An 18,998-nucleotide genomic window follows, 5' to 3' on the forward strand; every position below is an offset into this window, starting at 1 on the left:
CTAGCTCTGCCTACTCCCAGCCACGCCATGCACCCAGCCCCCAGCCACACCGCACCCCTAGCCCTCCGCCATGATGTGCCTCACCTAACCCCCAACCACCCCGTGTTCCCTAGACACACTGTGCCCCCTAGTCCCCAGCCCGCAGGCTCAGCCATGCCATACCCCCCCAGCCTCTAGCGATGCCGGTTCCTTAGCCCCCAACCACTGCATGACCCCCGGCTGCCTGCCCCCCCATCCACAATGAGCCCCAAGTCATGCTGCACCTTCTAGCTCCCAGTCATGTCATGACCCCCTAGTCGCCAGCCACGCTGAACCCACTGCCATCCGGAGCCGCCAGCCACGCCACAGACCCCATCACACCATGATTCCTCAGCCCCACCCACACCATACCCCACAATCCCCAGCCATGCCTACCCCCCTGTGCCCCCAGTTGCCCCATGGCTGTGCCCCCAGCTCTGGGACCCCCCCCACTGTGCCATTTGCCCCATGGCTGTGACCCCAGCTCCGGGACCCCCCCCCCACTGTGCCCCCAGTTGCCCCATGGCTGTGCCCCCAGCTCCGGGACCCCCCCCCGCTGTGCCCCCAGTTGCCCCATGGCTGTGACCCCAGCTCCGGGACCCCCCCCCCACCGTGCCCCATGGCTGTGCCCCCAGATCTGGGACCCCCCCGCTGTGCCCCCAGTTGCCCCATGGCTGTGCCCCCAGCTCCGGGACACCCCCCCGCTGTGCCCCCAGTTGCCCCATGGCTGTGCCCCCAGCTCTGGGACCCCCCCCCGCTGTGCCCCCAGTTGCCCCATGGCTGTGCCCCCAGCTCCGGGACCCCCCCCCCCGCTGTGCCCCCAGTTGCCCCATGGCTGTGCCCCCAGCTCTGGGACCCCCCTCTCTGCCAGGAGGAGCTGCTGGAGCTGATCTCACAGCCGTCGTGCTCCCTGCTGGAAGAGGACGACGACTTCCTGCCCCTGCTCGGACTGTTGCAGACCCAGACCCAGGCCCTGCGCGCCAGCCACCAGCACCTGCTCTCCCTGCGCCAGCACCAGCTGGCCGTGCGGGCCAAGTACCGGCAGGTGGCCGGCCTGGGCGCTGCTCTGCACCAGGCCCTGCAGCAGGTGTGCCGCCTGCACCCCCTCTACCACTGCTCCACCGCCAGCTGCCTGGCCCTCACCCGCAGGGCCCTGCTCGCCACCCGGCGCGCCGACGCCACCAAGCAGGACGCGCTGGAGGCCCGGCTGCTGGAGCTCGGCCAGAGCCTCACCCGCCAGCTGCTGGCCCACGTGCAGCCACGTCTGCGGGAAACACACAACCTGCTCCTGAGCTTCCTGGGGGCCCTGGCGCCCCTCCGCCTGGCTGGCCAGCTCAGTCCCCTGGAGTGGCTGGCCTTCTGCCAGGGGCTGCAAGCCCCCGTGGCTGGTCACCTGCTGCAGCCGGCCGGGGTGGCCAGGCCAGGCTGGGTGCGCGCTGCAGCCTGGCACGAGTGCGGGCTTCTCGAATGCCTGCCTGGCTTCCAGGGCCTGCGGGCCTCCCTGGTGGAGCAGGCTGCCCAGTGGCAGGAGTACTTCCGCCTGCCCTCCACCGTGGTGGGCCCTGCCCCGTGCCCCAGCCACGCCCACCTCAGCCTCTTCCAGCGGGCCCTGCTGTGGCGCGTCCTCTGCCCCGAGAAGCTGGGCAGCGTGCTCCGGGACCTCGCCGCCTGCCTGCTCGGCCGCCCCGTCGCCGAGGACGCCGGCTACAGCGCCGCCACCATCTACGCCTGCAGCCAAACCCGGCAGCCCGTGCTGTTCCTCACCCCCCGCGGGGGCGCGCCCGGGGCCACCACGCACCCGCTGCACTGGATCCGACAGATGGCCAAGCAACAGCACTGCGTAATGCCCGCGCTGGACGGGGGGGGGGGGGGGGGGGGCCCCATGCTGGGCCCTGGACACAGGAGACCCAGGGTCTGCGACCTGCTTCTTCCGCAGCGGGGCCTCGTGGTCGTCTCTCTGGGCTCCCCCAGCTGCATGCGCGACGTGGCCGATGCCCTCGGCACCTGCCCCAAGGAGGGTCACTGGCTGGTGCTGAACAACTGTCACCTCCAGCGCTGCTGGGCCCCCGCGGTGCTGGCCCAGCTCAGCAAGCTACTGCAAGGCCCTGGAGGTGAGGAGCCCCCCCCCCTCCCATCCGCCCCCCCCCCCACCTCCAGCACTGCTGGGCCCCCGCGGTGCTGGCCCAGCTCAGCAAGCTACTGCAAGGCCCTGGAGGTGAGGAGCCCCCCCCTCCCATCCGCCCCCCCCCACCACCTCCAGCACTGCTGGGCCCCCGCGGTGCTGGCCCAGCTCAGCAAGCTACTGCAAGGCCCTGGAGGTGAGGAGCCCCCCCCCATCCGCCCCCCCCCACCTCCAGCACTGCTGGGCCCCCGCGGTGCTGGCCCAGCTCAGCAAGCTACTGCAAGGCCCTGGAGGTGAGGAGCCCCCCCCACCCATCCGCCCCCCCCCCCCCCCCACCTCCAGCGCTGCTGGGCCCCCGCGGTGCTGGCCCAGCTCAGCAAGCTACTGCAAGGCCCTGGAGGTGAGGAGCCCCCCCCCCCACCTCCAGCGCTGCTGGGCCCCCGCGGTGCTGGCCCAGCTCAGCAAGCTACTGCAAGGCCCTGGAGGTGAGGAGCCCCCCCCCCTCCCATCCGCCCCCCCCCACCTCCAGCGCTTCTGGGCCCCCGCGGTGCTGGCCCAGCTCAGCAAGCTACTGCAAGGCCCTGGAGGTGAGGAGCCCCCCCCACCCATCCGCCCCCCCCCCCCACCTCCAGCGCTGCTGGGCCCCCGCGGTGCTGGCCCAGCTCAGCAAGCTACTGCAAGGCCCTGGAGGTGAGGAGCCCCCCCCCACCCATCTGCCCCCCCCCACCTCCAGCGCTGCTGGGCCCCCGCGGTGCTGGCCCAGCTCAGCAAGCTACTGCAAGGCCCTGGAGGTGAGGAGCCCCCCCCCCTCCCATCCGCCCCCCCCCCCCACCTCCAGCGCTGCTGGGCCCCCGCGGTGCTGGCCCAGCTCAGCAAGCTACTGCAAGGCCCTGGAGGTGAGGAGCCTCCCCCACCCATCCGCCCCCCCCCACCTCCAGCGCTTCTGGGCCCCCGCGGTGCTGGCCCAGCTCAGCAAGCTACTGCAAGGCCCTGGAGGTGAGGAGCCCCCCCCACCCATCCGCCCCCCCCCACCTCCAGCGCTGCTGGGCCCCCGCGGTGCTGGCCCAGCTCAGCAAGCTACTGCAAGGCCCTGGAGGTGAGGAGCCCCCCCCCTCCCATCCGCCCCCCCCCACCTCCAGCGCTGCTGGGCCCCCGCGGTGCTGGCCCAGCTCAGCAAGCTACTGCAAGGCCCTGGAGGTGAGGAGCCCCCCCCACCCATCCCCCCCCCCCACCTCCAGCGCTGCTGGGCCCCCGCGGTGCTGGCCCAGCTCAGCAAGCTACTGCAAGGCCCTGGAGGTGAGGAGCCCCCCCCACCCATCCGCCCCCCCCCCACCTCCAGCGCTGCTGGGCCCCCGCGGTGCTGGCCCAGCTCAGCAAGCTACTGCAAGGCCCTGGAGGTGAGGAGCCCCCCCCACCCATCTGCCCCCCCCCACCTCCAGCGCTGCTGGGCCCCCGCGGTGCTGGCCCAGCTCAGCAAGCTACTGCAAGGCCCTGGAGGTGAGGAGCCCCCCCCTCCCATCCGCCCCCCCCCCACCTCCAGCGCTGCTGGGCCCCCGCGGTGCTGGCCCAGCTCAGCAAGCTACTGCAAGGCCCTGGAGGTGAGGAGCCCCCCCCACCCATCCGCCCCCCCCCACCTCCAGCGCTGCTGGGCCCCCGCGGTGCTGGCCCAGCTCAGCAAGCTACTGCAAGGCCCTGGAGGTGAGGAGCCCCCCCCCACCCATCCCCCCCCCCCCACCTCCAGCGCTGCTGGGCCCCCGCGGTGCTGGCCCAGCTCAGCAAGCTACTGCAAGGCCCTGGAGGTGAGGAGCCCCCCCCACCCATCCGCCCCCCCCCACCTCCAGCGCTTCTGGGCCCCCGCGGTGCTGGCCCAGCTCAGCAAGCTACTGCAAGGCCCTGGAGGTGAGGAGCCCCCCCCACCCATCCGCCCCCCCCCCCCCACCTCCAGCGCTGCTGGGCCCCCGCGGTGCTGGCCCAGCTCAGCAAGCTACTGCAAGGCCCTGGAGGTGAGGAGCCCCCCCCCATCCGCCCCCCCCCCCACCTCCAGCGCTGCTGGGCCCCCGCGGTGCTGGCCCAGCTCAGCAAGCTACTGCAAGGCCCTGGAGGTGAGGAGCCCCCCCCCCCACCTCCAGCTGAACGCACTGCTGCAGCTCCACCTCTCCCCGCAGGGGCAAGGGCCCACACGACAGGGGACGAGACCCACCCCAAGTTCCGCCTCTGGTTCATTGCCGCCGCCGCCAGGGAGGCCGTGCCAGGTGCGTTGGTCCCTTGCCTGCTGGCTGTGAGCGCAGCACCCCAGCCAAGCGTGCTGGCTCGCAGGAAGGTCCGGGGTAGCCCCGTTGGCACGGGGAGGGTGGAGCGGAGTTCCCCAGGCTTGGGAAGGCAGAGGGGTGATGCCTGTCTGCACCCCTCCAGGCCCTGTGCACCGCAGCGCCGTGACGCTGTTCTGCGAGACCCCCCCGGACCTGAGGAGCATCCTATTGCGCAGCTACAGCCAGCTGCTGGGCCAGAAAGGCTGGGGCGCCACGCAGGAGCCAGGCCTGGCGCTGCTGGTGCTGCACGCAGTGCTGCTGCACAGGCAGCACTATGGCAGTCTGGCGCAGGCCCGGCCCTACCCCTGGTGAGTGCGAGGCCAGGCCAACTCTGCCAAAGCCCTGGCTCAGCCCCTGCCCCAGTGCCCTGACTGCCTGCTGCTCGTACCTAGGAGCGAGGCGGAGCTGTTCACGGGCCTGAGGGTCCAGCGGCGGCTGGCAAAGCTGGTGTCTGACCCTGCAGAGGGCATGCAGGAGCTAGCAGGTAAGGGGTCTGGCCAGAGCACCGCCAACCTGGAGCCAAGGCGGCTGCCAAGGGCTCCAGCCGGGGCCCAGCCTAGGACAGGCCCTTTCTGTTCCAGGACTGGTTCTCTATGGCGGCTACATCCAGGACGCTGGGGACGCTGGGGCGGTGCAGAGCCTGAGCCAGGGCTGCTTGTGCAGGGCCTCCCGTTTGCTGCCCCCCCAGGGGGTGCAGAGCCTCCTCGCCAGCCTCAGCAGGGGCTCCCCGCTGGGTAAGGAAGGGCTCCTGCCCGGCTCCGGGACCGGCCCCGGGGCGCAAGTGGCTCTAACTAGCTTTCTGCCCCCAGCGCTGCCAGAAGACGATGCGATTGCAGAGACGCGGGCTCGCCTGCAGCAGCTCCCGAGCCCAGCGGATCCAGCCTCCTGTGGGTTGTACCAGGGCCTCCAGCAGCAGCTGCTGGCAAGCCAGAGCCAGAGCCTGCTCTCAGACCTGCTGCGGTCCCAGGACCTCTGGCAGGCAACCCCACCCGAGCGTGGCCAGCAGGAGGCCCTGGAGCAGCTGGTGCAGCACGGCCTGGAGCTGGTGCTAGAGCTGCAGGCCAGGCTGCAGCAGCGAGGGTGGGAGGTGGGGGGCAGAGGTCGTCTCCCAACTGGGCGCACACGGCCAAGGCCCCGGCCACTGCTCCGCTTCCTGCTGGAGGAGTGTGGCAGCTTCCTGGCCCTGCTGCAGCAGGTAGGCCGGGACCTGCGCTGTGCACGGGAGCAGGTGCAGGGGCAGCCCTGCCCATCCCCACGCTGCGCCACCATCCTGCGGGCACTGGAGCGGGGCCGCCTGCCCCGCCCCTGGCTGCCCTACACGCCCACTGGCCCCCAGCCTCCCAGCCGCTGGCTGCAGACACTAGCGCATCGCTGCCAGCTGCTGTGTGGCTACCTGGGGGCCGTGGCTGGGCAGCCAGTGGTGCTCTACCATCTCGCTGCCTTCCAGCACCCCCAGCGCCTCCTGCAGACACTGCTCCAGGAAGCAGCCCGGGCCGAGAAGCAGGACCTGGACCACTACCAGCTGGACCAGCAGGTAATGCTGCCTTGGGGCACAGGCAGGCCCCCCGCTCCTGGGAGACCCCTTCCCCTTCCCCAGCCTCCCTGATCCTCCCTCGCTCTTCCAGGTGCTGCCCAGCGCGCTGCCACCCAGCTCCCCGCCCAAGAACGGGCTCTACCTGACGGGCCTAGAGCTGCACAGCGCCCTGTGGGACACGCGCACAGCCCTGCTCCAGGAGACCCTCTCGGCCCAGCCCTGCCTGCTGCCGCCCGTCTGGGTGCAAGCCGTGCGGGAGCCCTGGCGTGCTCGCACGCCCCACGGCTTCCTGCCGCAGTACAGCTGCCCCGTCTACCTGGGCCTGCCTCAGCAGCCGGCGGGCCTGAGCAGCCATCGGGTTGTGACTCACCTGGCGCTGCCCTGCAAGATGCCCCTGGCCCTGTGTGCTCAGCGCCGGGTGCACATTGTCAGCACGCTGCCCGGCCTGGACTAGCCTGGGGGCCCCGTTGTCCCCTCCCACCGTTCTGGACGGCTTCCCAAACGCAGCCCCGGGTACAGAAATAGATCGATATATTAGTGTGTACAAAACATGCTGCCTTCCTCTGTCCGGGGCCCGGCTGCGCGCAGGGCCCTCCCCGCCAGCCCCGTCCTGGAGCTCACACACATAAATAAGGCCCAGGCAGGCTGCACACCGTCTGTACAGCCCTGCAGAGGGGCTGAGGCCTGCTCCGGGCCCTGCCCCGCAGAGCCCAGCTGCTGAGCCCGGCCTGCGGGATCCTCCATCCCCATCCGGCTTGGCTGGGGCTCATTTCAGGTCGACATCGAAATCCAGCACCAGCAGCTTGGTCTCCTCGGTGCCGTTGCGGCTGCCCACGGCACACACCAGCTTTGTGTTGGAGGCGCGGATGCGCCACACCACCCCCCCGCTGCCCCCGCTCTCCAGGGTCACCAGGTTGCGCACAAACTCGCCCGTCTTGAGGTCCCAGAGCTTGACGGTGCCGTCGTCCGAGCTGGTCACCACGAACTTGGAGCTGAACTGGAGGCAGGTGACAGCGCTCTGGTGCTTGCTGGGCCCTGGGGAAATGCACCGATTAAGGCCGCTGCCCGGCCCCGGGCCCAGCCCCGACTTCCCCCGTGAGGGTCCCCACTCACCCTGCAGCGTCTGCAGGCACTGGCCCGTCTTGATGTCCCAGATCTTGACGGTTGAGTCTGCGTTGCCTGAGACGAGGATGTTATCCCGCAGCTCCATGCCACTGGTGAGCGACTGGTGCCCCATCAGCGTGTGCAGGCAGTTCCCACTCTCCATGTCCCACACCCGGATGGAGGTGTCCAGGGAGCCACTCACAATGTGCATCCCGTCAAACTGCCAGAGACATGGGCTCAGCCACGGACCCAGCATGAGGGGGAGCTGCTCTTGTCATGGGCCAAGGCCTGGGACTCACTTGGGGACTCGCCTGGGGCAGAGGGCCAGGGACTCGCCCGGGCCAGGGACCCGCCTGGGGCAGAGGGCCGGGGACTCGCCCAGGGCTGGGGACTCGCCCGGGGCAGGGGGCCGGGGACTCGCCCGGGCCAGGGACCCGCCTAGGGCAGAGGGCCGGGGACTCGCCCGGGCCAGGGACCCGCCTGGGGCAGAGGGCCGGGGACTCGCCCAGGGCTGGGGACTCGCCCGGGGCAGGGGGCCGGGGACTCGCCCGGGCCAGGGACCCGCCTGGGGCAGAGGGCCGGGGACTCGCCCGGGCCAGGGACCCGCCTGGGGCAGAGGGCCGGGGACTCGCCCAGGGCTGGGGACTCGCCCGGGGCAGGGGGCCGGGGACTCGCCCGGGCCAGGGACCCGCCTGGGGCAGAGGGCCGGGGACTCGCCCAGGGCTGGGGACTTGCCCGGGGCAGGGGGCCGGGGACTCGCCCGGGCCAGGGACCCGCCTGGGGCAGAGGGCCGGGGACTCGCCCAGGGCTGGGGACTCGCCCGGGGCAGGGGGCCGGGGACTCGCCCGGGCCAGGGACCCGCCTGGGGCAGAGGGCTGGGGACTTGCCCGGGCCGAGGATCCGCCCGGGGCAGGGGGCCGGGGACTCGCCCGGGCCAGGGACCCGCCTAGGGCAGAGGGCCGGGGACTCGCCCGGGCCAGGGACCCGCCTAGGGCAGAGGGCCGGGGACTCGCCCGGGCCAGGGACCCGCCTGGGGCAGAGGGCCGGGGACTCGCCCAGGGCTGGGGACTTGCCCGGGCCGAGGATCCGCCCGGGGCAGGGGGCCGGGGACTCGCCCGGGCCAGGGACCCGCCTAGGGCAGAGGGCCGGGGACTCGCCCGGGCCAGGGACTCGCCCGGGGCAGGGGGCCGGGGACTCGCCCGGGCCAGGGACCCGCCTAGGGCAGAGGGCCGGGGACTCGCCTGGGCCAGGGACCCGCCTAGGGCAGAGGGCCGGGGACTCGCCCGGGCCAGGGACCCGCCTGGGGCAGAGGGCCGGGGACTCGCCCGGGCCAGGGACCCGCCTAGGGCAGAGGGCCGGGGACTCGCCCGGGCCAGGGACCCGCCTAGGGCAGAGGGCCGGGGACTCGCCCGGGCCAGGGACCCGCCTAGGGCAGAGGGCCGGGGACTCGCCCGGGCCAGGGACCCGCCTAGGGCAGAGGGCCGGGGATTCGCCCGGGCCAGGGACCCGCCTAGGGCAGAGGGCCGGGGACTCGCCCGGGCCAGGGACCCGCCTAGGGCAGAGGGCCGGGGACTCGCCCGGGCCAGGGACCCGCCCGGGGCAGGGGCCTCACCTGCAGGGAGTAGACGCGGTTGGTGTGGCCCTGCAGCGTGTGGATGCAGCTCTCGCTCTCCGGGTCCCACACCTTCACCGTGTAGTCGTAGGCTCCGCTCACCACCTTGTGCCCGTCGTACTGCACGCAGCGCACGGCGGCCACGTGGCCCATCAGCACATGCAGGCACTGCCCGGTCTCTATGTCCCAGAGGCGCAGCGTGGCGTCCCGCGAGCCGCTCACCACCCTGCAGATCACGGGCACACTGAGAGCCCAGCCACTCCCACGGCTCCCTCCGTGTCTCAGCCCCAGGCCCTGCCCAGATTACCTGCTGCCGTGCAAGTGCATGCAGCGCACGGTGGACGTGTGCCCGTAGAGCGTGTGCACACACTCCCCTGTGTCTGCGTTCCACACCTTCAGCGTCCGGTCCGTGGAGCCACTGATCACGATGTTGTCCCTCATCTGGGAGGACCAGACCCCCCCGGTGTGGCCCACCAGGGTCTGCACACACTGCAGAGAGCACAACAGAGTTAGCGGCAGGGGAGCCACACGCGCAGAGACGGATTTGAGGGGCCAGAGGGCCGATGGGAGAACAGCAGGGCCAGGCTAAGGCCACCCCCAGTCCTCCGCAGGGGGAGCAGACGCCCCATTGGGCCATGCAGGCAGACTTAGGCAGAAGCCAGGCTGCTCAGGCACCCCATGGACCCCGCGAGCGGCCAGCCGGACGCACCCCTCCCCCGGCGGGGCCTCCGGACCCCGCGAGCGGCCAGCCGGACGCACCCCGCCCCCGGCGGGGCCTCCGGACCCCGCGAGCGGCCAGCCGGACGCACCCCTCCCCCGGCGGGGCCTCCGGACCCCGCGAGCGGCCAGCCGGACGCACCCCTCCCCCGGCGGGGCCTCCGGACCCCGCGAGCGGCCAGCCGGACGCACCCCTCCCCCGGCGGGGCCTCCGGACCCCGCGAGCGGCCAGCCGGACGCACCCCTCCCCCGGCGGGGCCTCCGGACCCCGCGAGCGGCCAGCCGGACGCACCCCTCCCCCGGCGGGGCCTCCGGACCCCGCGAGCGGCCAGCCGGACGCACCCCTCCCCCAGCTCACCTCGCCGGTGACGGCCGACCAGACCTTCAGGGTGTTGTCATCGGAGCCGCTGACAATGCGGCTGCCACAGAACTGCAGGCAGGTGATGACGTGGTCGTCGTGCCCCTTCAGGACCTGTGCAGGGAACAGCAGGGAGCGATGGGCGCGTGTGGTGCCGTGGGCGGGGGTGCACAGGCCAAAGGGGCCGGACCCTGGAGCTCTAGGGCTGAGAGGGAGGGGCTGGAAGGGCTCCAGGCTCCAACCCTCCTGTGGCTGGGGACCCCGCCCCAGGCCCCCGAGAGCACATGGGGAAAGGGAGACAAAATCCTGCCCCGGAGCAGAGCGACGGCCCCGCACTGGACCCTCCCTGGGAGGACACCAGGGGCCCCAGGCTGGACCGACAGGGGCAGGACCCCTGCAGGAAAGCCAGCTAGTGCTGCCAGGCACAGGCGGGAGGGAGCAACCACGGGACAGCACAGCGGCTGCAACACGGTCCCCTCTGCTCAACCCAGGGGCCCCGGCTCTTGAGCTCTCCTGGTCTCAGTCAAGGGACATGGCACCTGCTTCCTGCAGCCCACACTAAACTGGACACACCCTGCGCTCAGCAGCGTGTCGACACCCCGCCACGGCTCCCCGGCCCCGCCCGCGACGGCGCCTCCCGGAACCCGCCACGGCTCCCCGGCCCCGCCCGCGACGGCGCCTCCCGGAACCCGCCACGGCTCCCCGGCCCCGCCCGCGACGGCGCCTCCCGGAACCCGCCACGGCTCCCCGGCCCCGCCCGCGACGGCGCCTCCCGGAACCCGCCACGGCTCCCCGGCCCCGCCCATGACGGCTCCTCCCGGAACCCGCCACGGCTCCCCGGCCCCGCCCGCGACGGCTCCTCCCGGAACCCGCCACGGCTCCCCGGCCCCGCCCACGACGGCTCCTCTCGGAACCCACCACGGCTCCCCGGCCCCGCCCGCGACGGCGCCTCCCGGAACCCGCCACGGCTCCCCGGCCCCGCCCATGACGGCTCCTCCCCGAACCCGCGACGGCGCCTCCCGGAACCCGCCACGGCTCCCCGGCCCCGCCCATGACGGCTCCTCCCCGAACCCGCGACGGCTCCTCCCGGAACCCGCCACGGCTCCCCGGCCCCGCCCACGACGGCGCCTCCCGGAACCCGCCACGGCTCCCCGGCCCCGCCCACGACGGCTCCTCTCGGAACCCACCACGGCTCCCCGGCCCCGCCCGCGACGGCGCCTCCCGGAACCCGCCACGGCTCCCCGGCCCCGCCCATGACGGCTCCTCCCCGAACCCGCGACGGCGCCTCCCGGAACCCGCCACGGCTCCCCGGCCCCGCCCATGACGGCTCCTCCCCGAACCCGCGACGGCTCCTCCCGGAACCCGCCACGGCTCCCCGGCCCCGCCCGCGACGGCGCCTCCCGGAACCCGCCACGGCTCCCCGGCCCCGCCCATGACGGCTCCTCCCGGAACCCGCCACGGCTCCCCGGCCCCGCCCGCGACGGCTCCTCCCGGAACCCGCCACGGCTCCCCGGCCCCGCCCATGACGGCTCCTCCCCGAACCCGCGACGGCTCCTCCCGGAACCCGCCACGGCTCCCCGGCCCCGCCCGCGACGGCACCTCCCGGAACCCGCCACGGCTCCCCGGCCCCGCCCACGACGGCTCCTCTCGGAACCCACCACGGCTCCCCGGCCCCGCCCGCGACGGCGCCTCCCGGAACCCGCCACGGCTCCCCGGCCCCGCCCATGACGGCTCCTCCCCGAACCCGCGACGGCGCCTCCCGGAACCCGCCACGGCTCCCCGGCCCCGCCCATGACGGCTCCTCCCCGAACCCGCGACGGCTCCTCCCGGAACCCGCCACGGCTCCCCGGCCCCGCCCGCGACGGCGCCTCCCGGAACCCGCCACGGCTCCCCGGCCCCGCCCATGACGGCTCCTCCCGGAACCCGCCACGGCTCCCCGGCCCCGCCCGCGACGGCTCCTCCCGGAACCCGCCACGGCTCCCCGGCCCCGCCCACGACGGCTCCTCTCGGAACCCACCACGGCTCCCCGGCCCCGCCCGCGACGGCGCCTCCCGGAACCCGCCACGGCTCCCCGGCCCCGCCCATGACGGCTCCTCCCCGAACCCGCGACGGCTCCTCCCGGAACCCGCCACGGCTCCCCGGCCCCGCCCATGACGGCTCCTCCCCGAACCCGCGACGGCTCCTCCCGGAACCCGCCACGGCTCCCCGGCCCCGCCCGCGACGGCGCCTCCCGGAACCCGCCACGGCTCCCCGGCCCCGCCCACGACGGCTCCTCTCGGAACCCACCACGGCTCCCCGGCCCCGCCCGCGACGGCGCCTCCCGGAACCCGCCACGGCTCCCCGGCCCCGCCCATGACGGCTCCTCCCCGAACCCGCGACGGCGCCTCCCGGAACCCGCCACGGCTCCCCGGCCCCGCCCATGACGGCTCCTCCCCGAACCCGCGACGGCTCCTCCCGGAACCCGCCACGGCTCCCCGGCCCCGCCCGCGACGGCGCCTCCCGGAACCCGCCACGGCTCCCCGGCCCCGCCCGCGACGGCTCCTCTCGGAACCCACCACGGCTCCCCGGCCCCGCCCGCGACGGCGCCTCCCGGAACCCGCCACGGCTCCCCGGCCCCGCCCGCGACGGCTCCTCCCCGAACCCGCCATGGCTCCCCGGCCCCGCCGGGGGGGCTGGGGGGCACAGGGAGCACTGGGGTGTCTGAGGGGAGGTGGGGGATGGGTTATAACCTCTCCCCTGTGTAAGGGGGGCTGGGGGGCACAGGGAGCACTGGGGTGTCTGAGGGGAGGGGGGGATGGGTTATAACCTCTCCCCTATGTGAGGGGGGCTGGGGGGCACAGGGAGCACTGGGGTGTCTGAGGGGAGGTGGGGGATGGGTTATAACCTCTCCCCTGTGTAAGGGGGCTGGGGGGCACAGGGAGCACTGGGGTGTCTGAGGGGAGGTGGGGGATGGGTTATAACCTCTCCCCTGTGTAAGGGGGCTGGGGGGCACAGGGAGCGCTGGGGTGTCTGAGGGGAGGTGGGGGATGGGTTATAACCTCTCCCCTGTGTAAGGGGGCTGGGGGGCACAGGGAGCACTGGGGTGTCTGGGGGAGGTGGGGGATGGGTTATAACCTCTCCCCTGTGTAAGGGGGCTGGGGGGCACAGGGAGCACTGGGGTGTCTGAGGGGAGGTGGGGGATGGGTTATAACCTCTCCCCTGTGTAAGGGGGGCTGGGGGGCACAGGGAGCACTGGGGTGTCTGAGGGGAGGGGGGGGATGGGTTATAACCTCTCCCCTATGTGAGGGGGGCTGGGGGGCACAGGGAGCACTGGGGTGTCTGAGGGGAGGTGGGGGATGGGTTATAACCTCTCCCCTGTGTAAGGGGGCTGGGGGGCACAGGGAGCACTGGGGTGTCTGAGGGGAGGTGGGGGATGGGTTATAACCTCTCCCCTGTGTAAGGGGGCTGGGGGGCACAGGGAGCACTGGGGTGTCTGAGGGGAGGTGGGGGATGGGTTATAACCTCTCCCCTGTGTAAGGGGGGCTGGGGGGCACAGGGAGCACTGGGGTGTCTGAGGGGAGGGGGGGGATGGGTTATAACCTCTCCCCTATGTGAGGGGGGCTGGGGGGCACAGGGAGCACTGGGGTGTCTGAGGGGAGGTGGGGGATGGGTTATAACCTCTCCCCTGTGTAAGGGGGCTGGGGGGCACAGGGAGCACTGGGGTGTCTGAGGGGAGGTGGGGGATGGGTTATAACCTCTCCCCTGTGTAAGGGGGGCTGGGGGGCACAGGGAGCACTGGGGTGTCTGAGGGGAGGTGGGGGATGGGTTATAACCTCTCCCCTGTGTAAGGGGGCTGGGGGGCACAGGGAGCGGTGGGGTGTGTGAGGGGAGGTGGGGGATGGGTTATAACCTCTCCCCTGTGTAAGGGGGCTGGGGGGCACAGGGAGCGCTGGGGTGTGTGAGGGGAGGTGGGGGATGGGTTATAACCTCTCCCCTGTGTGAGGGGGGCTGGGGGGCACAGGGAGCGCTGGGCTGTCTGAGGGGATTCCTGGGGTCATTTCTGGCTGGCCAGGGTGGCAGCTGACATGCTCTGCCTGCTCTGGTGCCGTAGAGGGTGGCCCCAGACCACTGTTCTATCGCGCTGCGTTCGGACACAGGGAGCCGGAGGAACACTGTTCCGCACCGCGCCCAGCAGCGAGTGCAACGCCTCATCAGGCCTCGGGAGCCTCCGGGAGGGCGAGTCCAGCACCGCTTCGGGGATCAGTCCTAGGCTGGAGGCCGGGGTGGTTTGTCTGGCTGCAGCTCCGGGGCGGATCGCTGCCCAGCCAGGGAACTGCTCGCCCCGGCTGCTTTCTCATCTCGCACCCTTTGGGATACTGGAGGAAGCTAACGGAGCTTTTCCCACTTCCCTGGGCCCCTGGGAGAGCAGTGCTGCAGAGAGGGGCCAGACCCCTTCGTGGCCCACTCACAACTCGCCTGCGGCGTCCCATCCCTAGATCCTCCGGGGAGTCATTCACCCACGGCCCGGGCTCTGCTGGGGATGACTTTGCCCACGTACCTTGGGAGCCTTGAGGTCTCCACTGCGCCAAGTCATGTCGATTTTGTGCTGCCGCATGAAGGCCAGTTTCCAGGGGCTGTACATGAAGCCAGGACTTAGCAAGCGCCGCTTCCGCAGGTTCAGGGGCTCCTCAATGCCTGTGGTGGGGAAAGGCAGTGAGGTGGGGCTCAGCACCCCCAGGCAGAAAAGCAGGGCACCTGGGAGCCAGGGCTTGCAGCAGGAGCGGCCAGGCTGTAAGCCGCAGGGCAAGAAGGCCCGTGCAGGAGTAGGCCCAGGAGCCTTGGGGCTTGCAGGGAGAGGGAGTGCTTCAGCGGGGGGCCATCCAGAACGGGGCTCGGCAAGGTGTGGGCTGAGCGGAGGGGGACTTGGTGTGGCAGGGCCTGGACAGACCAGGGCGGGGCTGGGTCTCAGCAGGGTGTGGGCAGAGCGGAGGGGGAGTTGGTGTGGCAGGGCCTGGACAGACCGGGGCGGGGCTGGGTCTCAGCAAGGTGTGGGCAGAGCGGAGGGGGACTTGGTGTGGCAGGGCCTGGACAGACCGGGGCGGGGCTGGGTCTCAGCAGGGTGTGGGCTGAGCGGAGGGGGAGTTGGTGTGGCAGGGCCTGGACAGACCGGGGCGGGGCTGGGTCTCAGCAAGGTGTGGGCAGAGCGGAAGGGGAGTTGGTGTGGCAGGGCCTGGACAGACCGGGGCGGGGCTGGGTCTCAGCAGGGTGTGGGCAGAGCGGAGGGGGAGTTGGTGTGGCAGGGCCTGGACAGACCGGGGCGGGGCTGGGTCTCAGCAGGGTGTGGGCTGAGCGGAGGGGGAGTTGGTGTGGCAGGGCCTGGACAGACCGGGGCGGGGCTGGGTCTCAGCAGGGTGTGGGCTGAGCGGAGGGGGACTTGGTGTGGCAGGGCCTGGACAGACCGGGGCGGGGCTGGGTCTCAGCAGGGTGTGGGCAGAGCGGAGGGGGAGTTGGTGTGGCAGGGCCTGGACAGACCGGGGCGGGGCTGGGTCTCAGCAGGGTGTGGGCAGAGCGGAGGGGGACTTGGTGTGGCAGGGCCTGGACAGACCGGGGCGGGGCTGGGTCTCAGCAGGGTGTGGGCAGAGCGGAGGGGGAGTTGGTGTGGCAGGGCCTGGACAGACCGGGGCGGGGCTGGGTCTCAGCAGGGTGTGGGCAGAGCGGAGGGGGAGTTGGTGTGGCAGAGCCTGGACAGACCGGGGCGGGGCTGGGTCTCAGCAGGGTGTGGGCTGAGCGGAGGGGGAGTTGGTGTGGCAGGGCCTGGACAGACCGGGGCGGGGCTGGGTCTCAGCAGGGTGTGGGCAGAGCGGAGGGGGAGTTGGTGTGGCAGGGCCTGGACAGACCGGGGCGGGGCTGGGTCTCAGCAGGGTGTGGGCTGAGCGGAGGGGGAGTTGGTGTGGCAGGGCCTGGACAGACCGGGGCGGGGCTGGGTCTCAGCAGGGTGTGGGCTGAGCGGAGGGGGAGTTGGTGTGGCAGGGCCTGGACAGACCGGGGCGGGGCTGGGTCTCAGCAGGGTGTGGGCAGAGCGGAGGGGGACTTGGTGTGGCAGGGCCTGGACAGACCGGGGCGGGGCTGGGTCTCAGCAGGGTGTGGGCAGAGCGGAGGGGGAGTTGGTGTGGCAGGGCCTGGACAGACCGGGGCGGGGCTGGGTCTCAGCAGGGTGTGGGCAGAGCGGAGGGGGACTTGGTGTGGCAGGGCCTGGACAGACCGGGGCGGGGCTGGGTCTCAGCAGGGTGTGGGCAGAGCGGAGGGGGACTTGGTGTGGCAGGGCCTGGACAGACCGGGGCGGGGCTGGGTCTCAGCAGGGTGTGGGCTGAGCGGAGGGGGAGTTGGTGTGGCAGGGCCTGGACAGACCGGGGCGGGGCTGGGTCTCAGCAGGGTGTGGGCTGAGCGGAGGGGGACTTGGTGTGGCAGGGCCTGGACAGACCGGGGCGGGGCTGGGTCTCAGCAGGGTGTGGGCAGAGCGGAGGGGGAGTTGGTGTGGCAGGGCCTGGACAGACCGGGGCGGGGCTGGGTCTCAGCAGGGTGTGGGCAGAGCGGAGGGGGACTTGGTGTGGCAGGGCCTGGACAGACCGGGGCGGGGCTGGGTCTCAGCAGGGTGTGGGCAGAGCGGAGGGGGAGTTGGTGTGGCAGGGCCTGGACAGACCGGGGCGGGGCTGGGTCTCAGCAGGGTGTGGGCTGAGCGGAGGGGGAGTTGGTGTGGCAGGGCCTGGACAGACCGGGGCGGGGCTGGGTCTCAGCAGGGTGTGGGCTGAGCGGAGGGGGACTTGGTGTGGCAGGGCCTGGACAGACCGGGGCGGGGCTGGGTCTCAGCAGGGTGTGGGCTGAGCGGAGGGGGAGTTGGTGTGGCAGGGCCTGGACAGACCGGGGCGGGGCTGGGTCTCAGCAGGGTGTGGGCTGAGCGGAGGGGGACTTGGTGTGGCAGGGCCTGGACAGACCGGGGCGGGGCTGGGTCTCAGCAGGGTGTGGGCTGAGCGGAGGGGGACTTGGTGTGGCAGGGCCTGGACAGACCGGGGCGGGGCTGGGTCTCAGCAGGGTGTGGGCAGAGCGGAGGGGGAGTTGGTGTGGCAGGGCCTGGACAGACCGGGGCGGGGCTGGGTCTCAGCAGGGTGTGGGCTGAGCGGAGGGGGAGTTGGTGTGGCAGGGCCTGGGCAGACCGGGGCGGGGCTGGGTCTCAGCAGGGTGTGGGCAGAGCGGAGGGGGAGTTGGTGTGGCAGGGCCTGGACAGACCGGGGCGGGGCTGGGTCTCAGCAGGGTGTGGGCAGAGCGGAGGGGGAGTTGGTGTGGCAGGGCCTGGACAGACCGGGGCGGGGCTGGGTCTCAGCAGGGTGTGGGCAGAGCGGAGGGGGACTTGGTGTGGCAGGGCCTGGACAGACCGGGGCGGGGCTGGGTCTCAGCAGGGTGTGGGCTGAGCGGAGGGGGACTTGGTGTGGCAGGGCCTGGACAGACCGGGGCGGGGCTGGGTCTCAGCAGGGTGTGGGCAGAGCGGAGGGGGACTTGGTGTGGCAGGGCCTGGACAGACCGGGGCGGGGCTGGGTCTCAGCAGGGTGTGGGCTGAGCGGAGGGGGAGTTGGTGTGGCAGGGCCTGGACAGACCGGGGCGGGGCTGGGTCTCAGCAGGGTGTGGGCAGAGCGGAGGGGGAGTTGGTGTGGCAGGGCCTGGACAGACCGGGGCGGGGCTGGGTCTCAGCAGGGTGTGGGCAGAGCGGAGGGGGAGTTGGTGTGGCAGAGCCTGGACAGACCGGGGCGGGGCTGGGTCTCAGCAGGGTGTGGGCAGAGCGGAGGGGGAGTTGGTGTGGCAGGGCCTGGACAGACCGGGGCGGGGCTGGGTCTCAGCAGGGTGTGGGCTGAGCGGAGGGGGAGTTGGTGTGGCAGGGCCTGGACAGACCGGGGCGGGGCTGGGTCTCAGCAGGGTGTGGGCTGAGCGGAGGCGGGTTGGGGGGGGAGTCGGGGCAGGGCCTGGACAGACCGGGGCGGGGCTGGGTCTCAGCAGGGTGTGGGCTGAGCGGAGGCGGGTTGTGGGGGGAGTCGGGGCAGGGCATGGAGAGATCTGTGGTGGGGGGGGGCGGGGGAGTCGGGGCAGGGCATGGAGAGATCTGTGGTGGGGAGGGCGGGGGAGTCGGGGCAGGGCATGGAGAGATCTGTGGTGGGGGGGGCGGGGGAGTCGGGGCAGGGCATGGAGAGATCTGTGGTGGGGGGCAGGGGGCTCCTACCTTCCTCCCGGCACTTCTCCCTCCACAGCAGGTTGTCCTCAGCCAGGACCCTCCAGTAGCGGCAGGTCTGGGCGGCGCGAAGCAGGTCGCGGGGCTCCAGGAAGGACAGGACGTAGAGCGCAAGCTGCGCGGAGGGGGCAGGTCAGGCGCCAGCGGCTCCTGCTCTGCCCCCCAGCCAGGGTCAGGCCTGGGCCCCCACTCACCTCCTTGGGCAGCAGTGAGATGAAGTCCCTCTGGAACTGCGGCTCTATCACCTGCATCATGTACTTGATCTGGGAGGGCTCGCAGCGGTCGATGAGCTCGTCCAGCGCCAGCAGCTTCTCCGGGCCACTCCACCGCTGGGCGGGAAACACACCGTGGGGCAGCCATCGCTTCCCGGGCAGCCACGCCCCGTCCCCTCCTCTGCGCCCCCCGGCAGCCACGCCCCGTCCCCGCCTCTGCGCCCCCCGGCAGCCACGCCCCGTCCCCGCCTCTGCGCCCCCCGGCAGCCACGCCCCGTCCCCTCCTCTGCGCCCCCCGGCAGCCACGCCCCGTCCCCTCCTCTGCGCCCCCCGGCAGCCACGCCCCGTCCCCGCCTCTGCGCCCCCCGGCAGCCACGCCCCGTCCCCGCCTCTGCGCCCCCCGGCAGCCACGCCCCGTCCCCTCCTCTGCGTCCCCCGGCAGCCACGCCCCGTCCCCTCCTCTGCGCCCCCCGGCAGCCACGCCCCGTCCCCTCCTCTGCGTCCCCCGGCAGCCACGCCCCGTCCCCTCCTCTGCGTCCCCCGGCAGCCACGCCCCGTCCCCTCCTCTGCGCCCCCCGGCAGCCACGCCCCGTCCCCGCCTCTGCGCCCCCCGGCAGCCACGCCCCGTCCCCTCCTCTGCGCCCCCCGGCAGCCACGCCCCGTCCCTGGCAGCCACGCCCCGTCCCCTCCTCTGCGCCCCCCTGGCAGCCACGCCCCGTCCCCGCCTCTGCGCTCCCCGGCAGCCACGCCCCGTCCCC

General features: G+C 73.0%; 2 protein-coding genes across 2 annotated transcripts in view; one reads left to right on the plus strand and one right to left on the minus strand.

Annotated features, from left to right (window-relative positions):
• The window catches only part of DNHD1 (dynein heavy chain domain 1), a 274,296-nt gene extending 267,792 nt beyond the window's left edge, over nucleotides 1–6,504 (plus strand). The window contains exons 35-42 of the mRNA XM_089775427.1: nucleotides 890–1,858; nucleotides 1,955–2,129; nucleotides 4,306–4,392; nucleotides 4,553–4,757; nucleotides 4,842–4,933; nucleotides 5,031–5,183; nucleotides 5,259–5,983; nucleotides 6,075–6,504. Of these exons, the coding sequence (XP_089631553.1) occupies nucleotides 890–1,858; nucleotides 1,955–2,129; nucleotides 4,306–4,392; nucleotides 4,553–4,757; nucleotides 4,842–4,933; nucleotides 5,031–5,183; nucleotides 5,259–5,983; nucleotides 6,075–6,437 (2,769 nt within the window). The 3' untranslated portion in view covers nucleotides 6,438–6,504. The remainder of the gene's footprint in view (nucleotides 1–889; nucleotides 1,859–1,954; nucleotides 2,130–4,305; nucleotides 4,393–4,552; nucleotides 4,758–4,841; nucleotides 4,934–5,030; nucleotides 5,184–5,258; nucleotides 5,984–6,074) is intronic.
• LOC102454662 (ribosomal RNA processing 8) overlaps nucleotides 6,498–18,998 on the minus strand; it is a 77,346-nt gene continuing 64,845 nt past the window's right edge. Inside the window, exons 6-13 of the mRNA XM_075918507.2 lie at nucleotides 18,223–18,357; nucleotides 18,020–18,143; nucleotides 14,312–14,448; nucleotides 9,775–9,888; nucleotides 9,007–9,188; nucleotides 8,700–8,925; nucleotides 7,097–7,307; nucleotides 6,498–7,018 (exon numbers count right to left, since the gene is read on the minus strand). Of these exons, the coding sequence (XP_075774622.1) occupies nucleotides 6,750–7,018; nucleotides 7,097–7,307; nucleotides 8,700–8,925; nucleotides 9,007–9,188; nucleotides 9,775–9,888; nucleotides 14,312–14,448; nucleotides 18,020–18,143; nucleotides 18,223–18,357 (1,398 nt within the window). The 3' untranslated portion in view covers nucleotides 6,498–6,749. The remainder of the gene's footprint in view (nucleotides 7,019–7,096; nucleotides 7,308–8,699; nucleotides 8,926–9,006; nucleotides 9,189–9,774; nucleotides 9,889–14,311; nucleotides 14,449–18,019; nucleotides 18,144–18,222; nucleotides 18,358–18,998) is intronic.

The sequence above is a fragment of the Pelodiscus sinensis genome, chromosome 1 (assembly GCF_052426305.1).
Source record: "Pelodiscus sinensis isolate ZL-2025 chromosome 1, ASM5242630v1, whole genome shotgun sequence".
Classification (NCBI taxonomy): Eukaryota; Metazoa; Chordata; order Testudines; family Trionychidae; genus Pelodiscus; species Pelodiscus sinensis.